The 17,669-nt window shown below is 42.2% G+C and overlaps 2 protein-coding genes across 5 annotated transcripts in view; one reads left to right on the top strand and one right to left on the bottom strand.

Moving 5' to 3' along the window:
• tacc1 (transforming, acidic coiled-coil containing protein 1) overlaps window positions 1–17,669 on the top strand; it is a 43,891-nt gene that overhangs the window by 7,627 nt on the left and 18,595 nt on the right. For 2 of the 3 annotated variants that reach the window (XM_061786003.1, XM_061786005.1), the window contains exon 2: window positions 278–386. In XM_061786003.1, coding sequence (XP_061641987.1) covers window positions 367–386 — 20 coding nt within the window. In that variant the 5' untranslated portion in view covers window positions 278–366. Of the gene's footprint in view, window positions 1–277; window positions 387–5,721; window positions 5,897–17,669 lie in introns of those variants that run through there. The other variant, XM_061786002.1, reaches the window with a different exon arrangement.
• On the bottom strand, window positions 6,291–16,093 carry aggf1 (angiogenic factor with G patch and FHA domains 1). Of its 2 annotated transcripts, XM_061786007.1 has the most exons (16): window positions 15,983–16,093; window positions 15,834–15,898; window positions 15,443–15,634; window positions 14,082–14,181; window positions 13,799–14,007; window positions 13,536–13,667; window positions 12,908–13,096; window positions 11,321–11,738; window positions 10,483–10,585; window positions 10,327–10,378; window positions 10,152–10,253; window positions 9,445–9,610; window positions 9,255–9,334; window positions 8,985–9,112; window positions 8,804–8,903; window positions 6,291–6,920 (listed from the first exon to the last, which is right to left on the bottom strand). In XM_061786007.1, exons 3-16 carry the CDS (start codon window positions 15,626–15,628, stop codon window positions 6,672–6,674), a joined length of 2,214 nt encoding a protein of 737 aa, XP_061641991.1. In that variant the 5' UTR covers window positions 15,629–15,634; window positions 15,834–15,898; window positions 15,983–16,093; the 3' UTR covers window positions 6,291–6,671. The 2 variants fall into 2 exon arrangements, with proteins under 2 accessions (XP_061641991.1, XP_061641990.1); XM_061786006.1 differs by having other exon boundaries at window positions 15,834–16,059.

The following is a 17,669-nucleotide window of genomic DNA, read 5'->3' as shown; positions in this document are numbered from 1 at the left end:
ATTTAGAATCTATAATTATTCATAAGATTCTGATTGATGAACATACAGTAAATGATCTTAGCATCATATGTTAATGCAAAGATAGTTAAAAATAAATACCTACCTACCACCATAACCATGTGGAGTGTAGCATAACAGTTTAGTTTTCATGAATGTATTTATTGATTACAGAATTACAGCTTTGCTAGGTGCGTTAGAAGTGTGACTGCTGTTTCTTTAAAATCCACTCTGTCTGTGGCTTGTTGCCTAGGAGCTTCATTTCCTGTTTCCCTTGCAGCCGCATGGACCGAGCTCCACCACGCAGCACAACTCACGCCGAGGGCTTGCTTCTACTTGTTCTTCCTCGACTGGACATTGTCACAACAGATGTGCTCTGACAACCCAAGGTAGGACCGACCTACTGTACTCACTGACATTTGACTCGGGTACAGAAGTAGATGTGATGTCTTGTGGTCCTGATGTGGTGACTTTTTGGACATCACCACTATACACTGAATGTTTTTGTGGTGAGGGTTAGGAGCTTTTCATTAAGCTATAATTCCCCTGAATAGTTGACCTGGCTTGTGGTGCGTGAGTGTGTGTGTTTGTGTGCATGTGTATGGCTGTAAGTAAACTGACTGTACACTCACAGGTAACTAAAGAGACTTAAGTGCAGTGGAGCTTTAACAATGGTCGTTTGATGGCTGGTGCAAGCACTGGTCACACTGTATAAACAGGATCCTGTTCTGTCTCACTCGCACACACACACACACACACACAGATGTTCTTGTTGAATGAGCAGGCTAAATGTGACTGTCTCGTGTGGGCGAGTGTGCCTCTGAGGTTTCTGGAGGCTTTTCTGGGATGATGAGGTCACAGGGAGACACACCCTGAGGCACTCTTTTACTCACAGCAGCAAAGGCCAAGTTTTCAGCAGCAGCCATACATATGCACAGTACATTGTGCAGCAAGAATGTCTGTTGCGAATGTGTTGTTTATGCATGACAGCGCAAGTGGATTATATAGTTATGTGCCGCTCTTTATTGTTTGACGCTTATTTCCCCCAGAAAAATATCACAGAAAAAGGTTTCACAAATAAAAACTTTCATTTGGCTTTTCTCACTGGAATGTGGCTGGAATGAGAAACGTTTCCTCTCAAACACACACACACACACACACACAAAAGTTGTTGAACATGTGACCATTAAGAGGCTTTAAACCCCACACCCTGCACTCCAATTCCTCTCCACACATCAACAGCTAACTCGCACAAGTGCATTCAAGCGCTGAATTCTCTGTATACTTGATAATATAGACTCTAAAGATATACTGGAGCATAGTTTGAATGATCCAAACCAAGGTTTGACTCATTCATGTTTTCACAATGGAAGTTCTGTATTGAGGCAAATAGGTTCAGATGTTCTGTCCAGTCTAAACGTCATCAACAAAGAGGCTACAATATAATTAACTGACAACACGGTGTGCTAGTGGGTAGCACATCTGCTTCACAGTAAATGGGTTTGAATCTCGGGTCAAGTTTGTGTGTTGTCACAGTGCTTATGTGGGTTTTCTCCAGGTAATCTGGAGAAAACATTCCACATTCCCAAAACATGCATGTTATGTTCATTGATTGACTGGCGACCAGTCCTGGCTGTACCCTACCTCTCGCCCAATGTCAGCTGGGATAGGCTGCAGATAGCCAGATAACGACCACGAGCACTTTCAGATATTGGATGGATGAAGGAACCAGTAGTTGGTGTCTCTCTAGTACTATATAAATATACTTCATACATCCATTCATTCATCTTCAGTACCGCTTATCCTCACTCGGGTCATGGGCGCGCTGGAGCCTATCCCAGCTATCTTCGAGCGAGAGGCGGGCTACACCCTGAACTGGTCGCCAGCCAATCACGGGGCACATAGAAACAAACAACCATTCGCACTCACATTCACACCTACGGGCAATTTAGAGTTTTCAATTAACCTAGCATGCATGTTTGGGGATGTGGGTGGAAACTGGAGTACCTGGAGAAAACCCACGCAGGCACGGGGAGAACATGCAAAGTCCACACAGACGGGCCGGGATTTGAACCCCAGTCCTCAGAACTGTGAGGCAGCTGTGCCGCCATACTACATAAAAATATATTATATTGCCAAAAGTATCCACTGACTTTCCTTGACTTGCATATGACATTCCATTCTTAATGCATAATGTTTAATATGGCGTTGGTCCACTTGCAGCGATAACAGCTTCAATCCTTCTGGAAAGGCGTTCCACAAGGTTTAGGAGTGTGATTATGGAAATGTTTGACAATTCTTCCAGAAGAGCATTTGTGATGTCACACACAGATGTTCATTGAGAAAGCCTGGCTCTCAGTCTCTGCTGTGAATTCATCCAAAGGTGTTCTGTTGGGTATCATATTAAACCCTATGGATTAATAAAACATTTATAAAGGCACTTTAACAGGAAAGTGTTGCATTCAGGTTGCTGGGTAAAGATCTAACCAAAAGATCAAGATCTTTTTTTTTTCATTTAAATTATAACAACAACAGCAATTATCATCATCATCACCGTCCTCAGTAATCATCATCAATAATCTATTACATTTTTTAGGACACTCAAGAGATTGAACAACAAAACAGGCACTGGATAAAAACAAACATATTTTAGGATGTGGATTTGCTTTGACAGCAGAAAACTCACCCCGCCCCTTCTGTTTCGAGTCTATTGTCATCATTTCGTGGCTGTGAGTTCCCACATGACTCGTGTTGTGATACAATGCGTTCATGCTGCTGACTGGGCTTTGTGGTGCTTTTTTGATGGCTCCCACATTGTAACACCAACATATCAAAGCGACAAATACTTTTTCAGTTACAATTTGCCCACTGTGTTTTGTTATTCTGAGTGTGTTGCTATGGTTCCGGCAATGCAGTCTTTGGTCTGATGTGGAAATGGGGCTTTACCGTGTGCAGGGAAAACATGAAGATGATGACTGTTTTAGTCACTTATTCCAGAATGTGCTCATGATCACTGCGGCTGCCTGGACCAATTGGCTTTATCGTAAACAGAAGACTATTTTTCATGTCCACTGCCACGCAGCAGTGGTTTGGGTAGGCCCTACATATTTTTAATTGAGCGTGACTGTATCAAATTGTTGAAATAGTGAGCGAATCAAACTTTTTCAGGAAAACTAGATTGTGCTCGTTTTTGATTTCTTTTCATGGCCAGCTTCCGAAAGAGGAATTATTGTGTTCTGTCATGCGTTCATTTGCATAAAAATACAGGAAGTCAAATCACAACTCTAGATATCACTCCTGGAAATATGTTGACTTCTGCTGTGAACACACCTACTGTACTTACTCATGCTGAATTCCAGACTGCTCGGAATAGAAAATAGCTTCCGAGATTTGACCTCAAAGAAAGTAAGCATGTTGATGAGCAATAGGTACATTATAGTCGGTTATGCTGAAAACCGCTAGATAGGGTGACAACAAGCCACCATCTTGTTTTTGGAAGCATTGTTTTCTTCAGAATATCACAATTTTGTATAACCAGGTAGCATAGTGCGGTAGATGTTAGGCAACATTTAACACTATGTTCCCAGTGGCCACGGCAGCCCCGTTTCAAGCCACCCTGGACGCGGGACGATGGAACGGCCAAATGTCACAGGCCGTGATTGTCGTGGATGCTCAGCAAGACTTGTAACATTTGCTACGTCAGTCACAGTGCAAATGAGAGACCATAGTCGGTTGTAGTAAAACTGTGTGTGGGTGGGGGTGGGGGTGGGGGGGGGGGGGCGGGGGTACTGACCCTCCTCGGCCCCACCCTAGAACCCCCACTGCCACCAAGATTCCAAAAACATGTCATGTGTGTGTGTTCCGGATTTTGTCCTCCCCCCCCGTTTCTCACACACCTGCTCCTGTGAGCATCTTCACCACCTGTGCCTCGTTCAACCTAATTACCCCTTGTATTTAACCTCGTGTCTCATTCCCTCTCGTTGCCAGTTCGTTGTACCTTGTCGTCGCGTTCCAGCATTCCTTGTTTCCACGTCACAGACTCACTGTAAGACTTGAACCTGTTCCGATTATCGACCTTGCCTCTTTGCCTCATGTTTTTGGATACTGTTGCCTTTCTTGGATTGCCTGCCTGTGTACCGACCTATGCCCGTCTAATAAACCTCTCTTTTTGGAAACTGTCCATTTGTTTTGGAGTCGTGCATTTTTGGGTCCTATCCTCTGTTCCGTTCATGACAAAACATGCATGTTCAGTTAATTCAACAACTCTATTGTCCGTAAGTGTGAATGTGAATGGTTGTTTGCCTGAAGGTGCAATTGACTGGCTACCAGTTCTTACTCAGCTGGAATAGGCTCCAACTCACCTATGACCATAATGAGAATAAGCCCTATGGAAACGGCACTGACTTATAGTCTTTTAATTGCCATTTTACATTCATCGGGAAACGCTAGCGTCTAATGTGCAGTATTCAGAATTTATGTTTTTCAAATGGACAATGTGCTGCTAAATGTTATTTCGGAAAAAAGGTATTGGGACACCTGGCCATTGCACCCACAGTAACGGAAAATAAAAATAGATACCTTTTGCAGTTAGGAGAGCTTCCACTCTTCTAGGACTTTGAGTGTCTGTGGGATTTTTGTCCATTCATCCAGAAACGGAACATTTGTGAAGTCACTGATATTGGCTCACAATCTACATTGTAGTTCATCCAAAAGGTGTTAGATGGCACTGAGGTTCGGGTTGTCAAGTTGTTCCACACTAAACTCAAAGACCTTTCTGTGTTAGGTTGTTAGCATTCACCGTTTATTGATGGGAAGAAAACAAATCAGTCAGCAGCGACACCAGACTAATCAGTGCAGCGCACCTTAGTGACATACAGGACCTCTGTTATCTCGAGACACTCTCGTCTACTTTGTCTCACAAAATAACACTGTCTGTTGTCTGGATGGTGTGTATGTGACGCTATGTGTGGTATGAGAGGGGATTTTTCTAGATCTCTGAGCTGTGTCATCCTCAAAGCTCGGACGAGGCCACCTTTTTGTTAGACTTCGCACATTGGTTTCCACAGTACTTTGTATGATTTTGAAGGTAATTTGTAAATTCCCACACAAGAAAACATAACTGAAGCGTACTGATTTATGTGGCTTTTTTCCTCTTAAAACAAAAATGAAAAAACATGAATCTTTGCGCTCCAGCAGACATGAGAAGTTGCCTCAGGATGTCAGACATTCTTACTTTGAGAGATGACAAGTGAATCCTTTTTCCAAGCTGTACATTTTCAGTCATATGGCACGATTGCACAACAGCTTCTGGGGTCGAGATAAACTTTGTCTCCGCCAACAAAAGAGGACTATCAAACAGTTTTTATCAGCAGAATGTGCCCTGAAGGAATCACCTTAAATGTTTAACATGATTCATTCAAAAGAGGCTCCAGTTGCAGTTACAGAACAAAGGCAAATTGTCCCGGAAAAGTTGAAGTGTCTGAAACTGGTCAATCCAGATCCAACAAAACCACAGGCCGCATCATCAAACAAGAAATATTTTTCTCTTTTAATCTTATGAGTCACATCATGATAGTCATGCCACTCTGGTCATAATCCCTCCCATGTTTACAACCAATATGACAAGCTGATTGTTGACTCGCAGATTGTACAGCTGAGATGAGGGAGGAGACTTGGGAAGGCAACAGTTTGAGGGAGGGAGCGAGTCACCTGTCAAGTGTCAGAGAGGTCTGAGAGCAGTATTGGGGGGTGTCAAGAAGCACAGACGAGCGTGTATCTCACGTCAGGAAAACGGGCGGCTGCGTCCATGTTGGTTGAACAGCGAGCTCAAAATGGGTGGCACAATAAGTCAGAAGAGCATCAGGGGAACCAGCAGCACAAGTCACACAGATAGTCTCACGTGAGTTTATTTAATCAGTCACCTTATTGACGCTTGCCGTCGGTTTGATGGGTTGAACCAATGACACTCTAATTTTCTTTGTGCCCTTCTTGCTTAGCTTCAATAATTTATTTCAATGAGAACCCAATATTTTTTCTTTGCAGACTTGTTTAAGTCACACTGCTAAACTAGTGGCTGCCCCTCACATTGATGAAATGAATCTGGTGTGTGAGACTGACCTGTTCAAGTGTACACATGAAACTATTCACACACAATCAACATGAGCGCAAAGATAAGACTGCAAACACGCTGAATGTTATAACCGTGTGCGTGTGAAGGAGTTATGTCTGAATGTGTCTGAGCACCAGTAGCAACATGAAGTCATAAGCAGTAGGAGAAAGAATCACAACCAAACTAAGTCTCTTGGAAGTTTTATGCACAACATGAAAAATAAAAGCAAATATTTCGGTCATGCTATTAATATACACTGTCAGGGTGATGTTAGGGTCGTGTGTTGGAATTGTGTTACAACTGTCTCATGAGTGTTGCGCTGAGCAAGTCTTCAGTTGTCTCTTTGCAGTATGACCTCACTGCAAGAAATAGAGCCTCGATGTGTCAATATTTGCTTAAGGCAATCCATGGCCACCACAGTGGCAGTATAGCACTGTGCTGATTGGACCCTCACACTGAGAGTTCTTCTTTTCACTGAGCAATGTTTCAGCATTGTGTTGTACGATCGCTGAGGTCAGATTCAGTTTTAGCAAGCATTCATCTATTCCAAATCTGCCCGCTCTGATTAACTTTGGATCTCTGAGTCAACCCCATCATGAGAGTCCGCAGCCTCGGGCTCCGCTTTGATCCAGGCTTTGGGGGACGCGCACTGTGTTTTGGACGACGCCGTGTCCCCCTGGCATGAGTCGGCAAATCTCTCACGAGCTTTCTCCCAGTTCTTCTGGGATTTTGATCTGGTCAGCGAGGCGTCGTCCAGAGACATGACGCCACACGCTCCCAGACCTGACTGGGCCTTCCTGATTTTAAGTTGAATCTGAAGGGAGAAGAATAAAAGAGGAATTTAATGCAAACAAAAACCAACAAAGTCTTGTTTCCGGCCACTAGGAGAATTTTTGATACACAAATCTTTGAGTATCCATTGTCAACAGCTGAGTACCAGAGCACAACTTTTTTGCACTCTTTCTTTGGGGTACTAACTACAGTGTACAGTAACTAAGGTGGAGCTGGGAACAACGCAGTCTGGTATTGGCTGAGAATATTGACTAAACATTAGTGCAACAACTGAAATGTAATGGAAATTACATGACAGATTACAACAGAGGATTCAAAAGCTGTATTGACACTAGGCTTTACACGATCAAGATTTTTGGGGCTGATCAGCGAGTTTAAAAAAAACGATAACCGATCACAAGATGGAGCAATGTGTCTATTTAAATGACTTGTTCATTTACTGTATATACTTCTGTCCTGTATACTGAATATCTTCAAAAATATTCTCTATTCAGGTCATGTATTCTAATCAGTCAGGTCAAACCAATATTACAACATAACAGAAATAATGGGTGCAAACTTACTGTAATTAAATGACTTTATTGTAAATTAGAGCATGATTCAACATACCGCCGGCATGTTTACATACAACTGTTAGTGCTACCACTAGCTTACTAAGCTACATAACATTTTGTTGGCTATCGTATCGTATTAAAAGTACGTGAACATACCTCAAGCAATCCTTGAACGAATGTCTTCTCCCGAGCACCGGTGACCACCACCACCACACATTTTTCCCCATTTTGTTCTTTTTGACCAACACAATACACGCGCGATTCATTGTTGTTGTGGCAGTGGTAATGAGTGTACCCGGTCGCATTTGATTTGACAAAGCCCAGCGTAAATTACGTCAAAAGACACATGACAAGGCTAAAAAGTAAATTAGCTTTTGGATTCAAATATACTATACATGACGGTGACGCGGAGTAAATGAGTAAATGTCTTTTTCGGAGTCGATCATCGGCGAATGACGACATTAAAGCCGATCAGCTTAAAATGCTAATTATCGGCCGATACCGGTCAAATCGGTGTAAAGTCTAATTTACACTGCATGTTCAAGTGACAATTCAGAGTTTTTCCACTCATGGCAGTCTAAAGAGGGAGAAGAAGAAGCCTGTTCCAAATGTGGATTAATTAAAATTCAATATGAGTATAAGTACAGTGTAAATGGACAGATCAAATTGATCGTATGTGAGCCTCATATTATCAAAATAAAAATTGTAAAAATTATGGCATGTACATCGATGTCTGCTCAAACACAAAAAAATAAAACAGCAGCTCTAAATCTAAATTACAGCAAAAACAAAGTAGAAGTGGTACATTAGCGGTACATAGACCATTGAGACACCACACGAGACCTCAGTTTAGCAAGCATTGAGTCACTTTTTTTTTTTTTTAAGAATTACAAATTACCTCTTATTTTTTTTCAAATGGTTGACCACTGTTAATATTATAAACTTATTTTACATTCAAGCATAATAAAATGATGGCAACAGTTTGAACCTGTAAAAAATTCTTTCTGTCGCCATTACAGTGCAGAATCTTTTTTTTTTTTTTTTCAAATCCAGCCTAGCGTCTCGGAATGGACTGCCTGTGAATATTCATCATTGAGGTCATTTTATTCTCGGCATTGAATTGATCGCAACTGGACTGTTCTGGTTGTCTATGAAGACATTTTGGCTCTCATCCGAGCAGGCTTCATGAGTTCATGCAACAAGAATTAGTTAGAACTCACTAGCCTGAGCCTGACTCAGAATGGATTGTTCAATTTTGGATCGTCTATAGTATTCTGCCAATCACAACTGAATGGTAGTTTGACAGAAACTCAAGTTAAATAGGACCTCGATATCTCAGAAAACATCTTACCGGATCTTTCATCCCAGTTCCCTCTTTACCCAATCCTTCTCCTTTCTTCCAGCCCATCTTTTCCAACATCTTCCTTCCTTTATTGACTTCGCTGATCTCCCTTTGACAGCACAAATACAAAATTAGTCATGAAGCCTTATTTGGCTTTCTCACATATTAAAGCTGGTGTTTGTGGACTTACACATGAACAGAAGCAGGGGCATCATCTTGTTGAAAAAGACCCTCGCTGCCCACAGTCTGCCGTCGAGATTCAGCTCGGTCCTTGTACTTAGGGTTTCTCAGGGCTTTGCCTTCTTCAAACTCGTTACTCTATTGATAGGAAAAGTAGCTCAAATGGAGCACTCAGCGAGAAAAGTCAAATATATATATATATACATACACACACACACACACACACACACACACACACACACACACACACACACATATATATATATACAGCACCATTTACCTGGAGGCCATATTTGGCTTTCATCGACTTGAGCTCCTTCTGTCTTAGCGCTTCTTTATCCTCTTTGGTTAGAGTTGGCCCTGTGGGAATGTATACCGATTAAAAGTAAATCAACATGTGTCACGGTGGATGACAATGCTGTTGACTTGAAACAAAAATGAAAGCTCTCCTCAAAAGAGGATACGCTCACCTGGCGTGTCCTCTCTCTTGTGCTTACTGAGATGAGCCATCACCTGGCCAGGCTCACAGCCATCACACGTGTCAGTCCCTGCATGGATATGGAAGGACAGCACAGTGTCCCCCATCTTTACCTCGTCGCCATGCGTCAGTGGGTGGGGGTCACACTTGGTTTTGGGCTGCGGACAACAGAGAAGGACTCGTTAAAATAAATGGCTGAAAAGTGCATCGGCAGCCTTTCCCCAAATAAGAGGGCATTACAGTAAATCAGTAAAAACACTGCATATCAGCAGTTCATCATTTGCAAATTCACCTGTTTGCAGATGTTTATTTTTTGGGGTAAACTACCTTGTATTCGCTTAAAAACTCACCTATTCGCTGTAGTTATACTCAAGCCAAAGCCAAGTTTAATTAAAAAAAAATAAAATACAACTACATTGAACTGAGAAAAGCAAGAGCTTTACCAACATCTTGTGGCATCTATAGGCAATTACAAACCTTTTCGGTGAGCATCAGTTACTTGCAGATTTTCACTACTCACAGCGGGGCCTAGTCCCCATCCTGCATTGTATACTGTAAAACCCCATAACTATTGCAACCCCTAGATTTGTGCGATATAGCAAGGATTTCTGTGATAGACAAGTGGATATGTTCCTCATAAACATCCGTAATGTCACAGGGCCATGGTAGGTGAACTGCGATATGGCAGGGGAACACTACCTGCAAGATTCTGTTGCCGTTGATAACCGTTCCGTTCTGACTTCCTTGATCCACGAGCATGTAGCTCTGCTGCTGCTGGTCAAAGTACACCTCGGCATGGAACTGGAACCAATGAAAGCCATGTCAAACATCATTTTCATCATGTACATTAGTCATTCAAATGCCAGAACCATACCTTGCTAACTCCCATTTCTGGTATACGAATTGCATGGTCCATGTCTTTCTCTCTGCAACACAGACAATTTCTTTTTTTTTAAAAAGGCGTGCACCTCCTTGGGATTTGCTCTAAGTATAAGTGATGAGATTTCCCTCTTGTTAAGACAGAACATACCTGCCAATGGTGGCTGCAGCATCAGCTGTGATGATAAACAACGTGCCAACCTGCAGCACTGGAGAGCGGACTACGGTGACTCTCACACAGGGCGGCCATAGCTCTGACAATGACAAAATTCAAGGTCAAGTGCTGCGCTAACAAGTTGGCAATGTTAGACGGATTTTGAAACAAAAATCAACTGCTGAAGTGGTAAAACCGGGCACACATTACTATTCTAGCAAAATATTACTCCACTTCTTCACGGCTATTCATGACCCACAGCATGCAGTAAATGTGGCTCATGCATGTGTATCCAATGTATAACATGGTGACGCTGATAACTCTGACTGTTCCACCATGGAGTAGCAGAAGACCTCATACAGCAGAAATACAAGTTTCTGCATGCGGCAGTTTGGGTGGGGTAACAAATAGTATCGTGAAAAATGGTGGAAGAATAAGTCACTAGAATTGTAATACTGATTTTCCTTACAAGCAGACACAAAAATATGCCACAACACTGATTCAACTACTAATAACATTGTAATAATGGCAAAATAAATTTTGGGGGGAACATTGCATTTTCAGTGTATTTTTGTAGAGGTTGTTTTTGTATGTCACTATTTTTGAGTGTGAATCTTTTTTTAGGTTATTGTATGTGCACAGGAGCACCACACGTTGCTAGAAAATACTGTCAAACATTTGGACTTGTAACATAGTCCCAGCTCAACCTTTTTATATATTACTAAATTCATATGGACAGTGTGAGTCCAACTGACTGGTGACAGACACTACTTCCATGTCTAACTGGTTTCTGAAATTGGTCCTAGAAGCATGTTGCAGATTGTTGCCAGCTCACCTGCCCGACACTGAGCCTCCATCTCGGACTCTGCGCTGTGGTTGCACGGCGAGCTCGGCGAAGGCGACACAGAGGGCGGAGACTCCCACTGCTCCTTCTCAGACTCACTGAGCTCCCCCTCCTCAGCCTCACTGTTACCCTCCAAGTCATCGCTCCGAGTTGGCGAGCTCCTCTGCTTCTTGCGCGACGCAGACTTGGATCTCTTCTTTTTCTTCTTTGACCTTCTCTTCTCATCGTGGCTTGAACCACTTTTATGCTTTTTTTTCTTGGAGGAAGACTTGTCCCTCTCCCCACGCCTTTTGGAGTCCTTTTCTCGTGACTCAGAGCTACGAGATCGTCGTCTCGTTTTTCGGGATTCTGACGTGCGCTTTGATTGCTGTTCTTCTTCCTCTGACTTGACCTCATTAAATGTGAACTCCTGTCATTAGACGGTTAGCAATTAATTGTCTAATGATGTTCAATGAAAGGAGGACAGCTAGCTTTGGCGATCCCAATTGAATTGGCACACAGACTTATATATATATATATATATATATATATATATATATATATATAGTCTCAGTCTTCAAAGGCAGTTTATTACAGGCCCCCATTTATAAAAAATAAAAAGGGATATTCACACCTCTGCTATCAGACTTAAAAGCTGGTGGTCATCCTCAAATCTTGAGGCATGTATGGTTTATGACGCATTTGCTGCATTCTTGTCATGAATCCCAGTTAGACGAAAGGTTATTTGCGCGCTCAAATCTTATGACGCCAATATATAAGGAGACCATGTAAATTAATTTACCAGCCAACAACAAATCACTAGACCCTGCTTTTTATGTGCATTTACAGGTATGAGAAGGTTGAGATCGACTAGTGTGGATTCTCCTTCAATGCATGCAGAGATTTGGATAGTAGAAAAACAAAAACATTGAAAGATAGTTCATAGTAATTAAAGCAGTGATATGGACTTGGTTTACCTTAAAATTGCAGCTAATGGGTCATTTTGACTGGCTTATTAGAATAGAAAAAAATTGTCAAGATATAACTGATGAATTGTGTTTGTTAAATTTAGAGTTTTGGCTCACTGGATTTTAATATTCTGTGTGATTAGCTTATGTTTTACCACTGTCCTTGTAATAGCAAGTAATTTATAATTCTCAACTTTAGGGGGAGCCATAGAGCAAGAAGAAGTGTAGCTGGGGTATGAATAATTTTGGGCTTATTGTGTAGAGGCAATTCATCACTTATTTTGAAATATTAGTTCCGAGGGGTGATTAGCTGAAAGACTTCAAGACACCCTGGTTGCTGTTAAAGGTGATGGTGGAAACATGTAATTTGAAATGCTAGTGTTGCTATTGAAAACGTGTACCTCTGAGGCAAGCAGTGTTCCAGTTTGAGAAAATCTTCATGTTAGCCAAAGAGTTAGTCAACTCGTGCACCTGGAATAGTCTTTTAGTCAGCTCGCCTCACAGTTTGACAGATTGGGGAGACAGCATGCATTTAAAGACTGAGAACAGTCACAATTTGCTGTGATCGCACAAAAGCAAGCAGTCGACCAGTATTCAATGTGCCCAAACGATAGCTCCACCTGTTACTTACCTTATCAATGTGTGAGGTTTTCTTCACACCTCTCCTGTACCATCTGCCTTTCTTTTGAGTCGTACAATCGTCTTGGTCTCCCGTCTGCACAGCAGAAACCTCAATTTTGGAATGAAACTGGTAGCGTCCACTTTCTGCGTCATAGTAGTAGTAAATGCCTGTATTGGCATCGTAGTACAGCTGGCTGACCTGAAGTGAGAATCATTCAGGACCAAATGAGTCGTATAAAGGTGTATGTAATGTGTTAGTGACAGAGACTGGATTTTCACTGCAGGTCCAAGCACCCAATTCCAATGTGATGCCTTGGATCATGTTTTTACTGTCTATTTACATTTCAAGTGACACACACCGATATGCCTCTGATTTAATTTCACAGAACTCATGAAACCTATAATGTCGCATTTTTAGACCATATTTAAATGTCTATTCGTTCACTGTTGTTCAGATGTACAGCAGGTGTGTTTTTGTTTATTTGTGTCATCTGGACAGATGCAGGTGTATATTTACATCACCAATCTGTGTTTTTTAATTATCTTAGCTTGCATTGATGGGGTACACTGGAGCTGTGCGTTTAAGACGCATTGGCACACGCATTGTAAATCAAGGCAGAAAGAAAATCGTTACAAACCGAGTCGTAATAGAAACCAGTGCTTTGGTCATAGTACATGCCAGTTGTCTCGTCAAAGACAAAGCCTGTCTGTGTCATTGCCTCCTCAGCAGTGGCTCTCAACATGTCAGCAATGGATGCTGCATCACCTTCCTGGGAGAAAAAATAGGATCCACATACTAAAAAAAGCATCATATTATCATGCTACACTACTCGATTGGGATTGTTGTCTTTAAAAAATCTGTTGCTCAGTCCATTAAATGAGCTCTCTGAGGCACACATACCTCTGCTGTGACTACCACACTGCTGTCAGGTTGAGCAGACACATCTGCAACTGTGCCTGCTGTTGTGCCTGCCTGCTCCACCTTTGCAGCTTCTGCTGAGTCACTTCCACCAGTCCCATCCACCGCTACAGTGGCCCCCAGACTTTCCTGGGAGTCCGCAGCCTCGGTGTTCTGATAGTAGTCACCGTAGTGGTAATAGTTATAGTAGTCTGTAAAGAAAGAGAACACCGTTTGAGACCACTGAGTAACATTGGCGGTCGGTTATTAGTATGTAAAAACATACCCGCTTCACTCCAAACATATTCTTCGGTCTGAGTTTCAGTGTGAACTTTGTCTTTATTTTTTTTCTTCCACTCATGAATCTCTGCGCTCAGCTGATCCACCTGTAATTTGGTAGTTATAAATAAACAGTGCATGTTTGAAGCGGCAAAATCATAAACAATGGGTCCTCATTTCTAATGGTCCAAACATGCGTGGCCTTGAGGTCACGAACAGAACACAAAGTAATCCGCACAACTGCGTGAGAATAATAAACGCCATCTCATCGCATAGGAAGTCACGCTCAGTTAGCGCCATTATTCGTTTTTATTGTTGATATTTTATTATATTTATGGTCTAGAACAGTGTTTGCCAAACTTTGAGCCAAGGTACACATTTTAAATTGTATAAAATGTTATGACACGCCACCAAACAAAGATATAACAGCATGTATACTGAAACATTGATCTCATCTCATTTACCTACCCAGTGGACCTATTTAGTTGAACACAAAGGTATTACTCTGTTGTATGAATGGCAATAGGTGGATACACAGGTTAATTGTACCTTATGCCATCTAGTAGAAGAGCATTTAATTGTTCCATTTTCACTATACGTCAATACGACATTGATTGATGGACAAAGATGCATCATTTGGAGCATTCATCAATTTTCCGTACCGCTTAACCTCACTAGGGTCGCGGGCGTGCTGGACCCTATCCCATCTAACTCTGGGCGAGAGGCAAGGGTACACCCTGAACTGGTCGCCAGACAATCACAGGGCACATATAGACACAACCATTCACGCACACATTCACAACTATGGGCAATTTATGTTTTCAATTAACCTGTCATGCATGTTTTTGGGATGTGGGAGGAAACCGCAGTACCCAGAGAAAACTCACGCAGGCGCGGGGAGCACATGCAAACTCTACACAGGCGAGGCCAGATATGAATCTGTGTCCTCAGAACTGTGAATCCGGAGAAATTATTAAGTGAAATTGGATCATTTCCAGAGGAACACATGAGGACAGTGGTTCAAGATTAGTTTTTTTTTTTTTTTAAATACTAATAATTGCCTACTGTAATTATGACTTCATATCGACAGGGTTAGTGGTAGACTAAACTGCGACTTCAGTACAGATTTGGGTTATGATGCTGCTGTAGGAACAGAACCCCATCGTATGCACACAATTGGTCTAGAATGAGAGGCTCTGTTCAAAATTTTGAATGGTATTGTATTATCAGCAGCTGTCTTTAATGCAGTGGGCTATTACGGTCACAGTAACGAACAGCTCAAAATATGTCTTTGACAGTGTCAATGAAAAGTGACTTTTGACAGCTTTTGAATTTAATATCATGAGATTGCGTTTGCCAAGTGCAGACCTGCTTTCTCAAGTCCTCGTTGTAGCTCTCAGTGCTCCTCTGCAGTCTCTCGGAATGGCTCAGTTGCTTCTGCAACTTGGCCAGCTCAGCTTTGCACTCCTTCAGCTCTTCTTTCAACGACACCACCTGAAGACGGAGCTCAGCTACTGCACACCCGCTGTCTTTCTCCCCGTCTTCGTCCTCCATTCTCAACTGGAACGGAAACGATTATATTTGCACCATACACGTGGACAACAACAAAACGACTCGCGGAGAATGAACGTGCACACAATGCAGTACAGCACAGAGAGTAGATAAAACCACGTAATCATGACACAGTTCTATAGACAAGTACCACATAATACTTGGCATGTGTGCCGTTAGCGGGTATGCAAATACTGCAGAGTCTCACCGTTTACGTCGTTTTCGCCTCGCCTTACACCGTGAATTTCCAAACACCACGGCACATGACCCAACCTGAAAGTTGAACATAAATATCGTGTAACTACCCCGCATTCCCAACACACCCGAGTACATGTTTGATTACAATTAGACAGTTACAATGAAAACCGTGAAGATGTTGACAGACAACGCTGTACGCGACCGCCATTAACTAACGTCAGAAAAAAAGAAAAGGGAAAAAAAAAAAACACCCCACACCGGAAATAATTCTTCTTCGGGGTTGGCGGACTTCCGCTATCCGCCTTCATACTTTCGATGTAATACAAAAGGGCTTTATCGCCATCTGTCGAGCAAAGTTATTACTCATGAGGGAGCCGTTCATACTTGTGGTAATGTTACTTTCTTACCACTAAAGGCCACTGTAGCACACATTTTGCATTTTGACTCTGGTAAAATAAGTTTTATCATTTCCTCTACTGTATGCAGCTTGCAAAACAAACAACAAATAAATAAATAAATGATAATAATAATAATAATCATCATCATCATCAGCAGCAGCTATTAGTATTTTATGCAAGTATTTTTTTACTTTCTGCCAAGATACAACCTAATTTGTTCCATACATACATTACTCACACACAGCTCATCCATCCATTTTTCCATCGCGCTTGTCCTCCTCACTAGGGTCGCGGGCGTGCCGGAGTCTATCCCAGCTGACTCTGGGCGAGAGGCGGGGTACACCCTGAACTGGTCGCCAACCAATCGCAGGGCATATAGAAACAAACAACCATTCGCACTCACATTCACACGTACAGCCAATTTAATTTTCAGTTCAAGTACCATTTATGTTTTGGGAATGTGGGAGGAAAGCGGAGTACCCGGAAAAAACCCACGCAGGCACGGTGAGAACATCCACACAGGGAAGGCCGGATTTGAACCAGAGTCCTCAGAACTGAGACAGATATGCTAAAATGTCGCCCACCATATCACCCACACACAGCTCATATTTTCCTCAAATTATCTTTTATTCTTTTTATTAATTAGTACATGGCAGCATGGTGGGCGACTGGCTAGCACATCTGCCTCACAGTTCTGAGGACCGGGGTTCAAATGCCAGCCTCGCCTGTGTGGAGTTTGCATGTTCCCCCCGTGCCAGCGTGCATTTTCTCTGGGTACTCTGGCTTTCTCCCACATCCCAAAGACATGCATGGTAGGTTGATTGAAGACTCTAAATCGTCTGTAGGTATGAATGTGAGTGTGAATGGTTGTTTGTTTATATGTGCCGTGTGATTGGCTGGCAACCAGTTCAGGGTGTTCCCTGCCTCTCGCCCAGAGTCAGCTGGGATAGGATCCAGCACGCCCGCGACCCTAGTGAGGATCAGTGGTACAGAAAATGGATGGACAGATGGATAATTAGTTCATTGACTGTATCTTTTCCAAGATTAAACTATTTATGTGTCTATATTTTTTGGGTTACACAGAAAAGAGTAATATGGCTCCACTTTTGTGGAAAGTGAAACAGTTTATTGCTGGAAATGCATTCTAGTATCCTCCTACCACTATCCTATGTAAGTACTGTATATCGTGACGCTCTGTGCACATTTTATGTGGATTTAGTGTGCAGGTTATCACTATGACAATACATTGCTTCTGAATGGCAAGGCTAAGCAACTTATATATATGCAACGTGTTACTTTTGTTTACTTCCGGCAGTTTAAGCTGTGTCGACTGAAGAAAACCTCATAATGGAAAAAAGGTCAGATTGTTTTTCATTCTGTCTGCTGATACTCTTCTTTAAAAAATGCTGTGCAGGTACTTCCCACAGTATCAGAATTTGAAATGTGAG

This window comes from Phyllopteryx taeniolatus, chromosome 9 (assembly GCF_024500385.1).
Source record: "Phyllopteryx taeniolatus isolate TA_2022b chromosome 9, UOR_Ptae_1.2, whole genome shotgun sequence".
In the NCBI taxonomy this organism is placed as follows: Eukaryota; Metazoa; Chordata; class Actinopteri; order Syngnathiformes; family Syngnathidae; genus Phyllopteryx; species Phyllopteryx taeniolatus.
Note: the sequence above shows the minus strand (reverse complement) of the source record. Positions and strands in the feature narration are given on the sequence as shown.

Coding starts and splice junctions, on each gene's coding strand:
- aggf1 (XM_061786007.1), bottom strand. CDS start 15,628: ATGGAGGACGAAGACGGGGAGAAAGACAGCGGGTGTGCAGTAGCTGAG. Junction 14,182..15,442: donor ACGAGGACTTGAGAAAGCAG/GTCTGCACTTGG, acceptor ACCAAATTACAG/GTGGATCAGCTGAGCGCAGA. Junction 10,379..10,482: donor GCTGCAGCCACCATTGGCAG/GTATGTTCTGTC, acceptor TCTGTGTTGCAG/AGAGAAAGACATGGACCATG.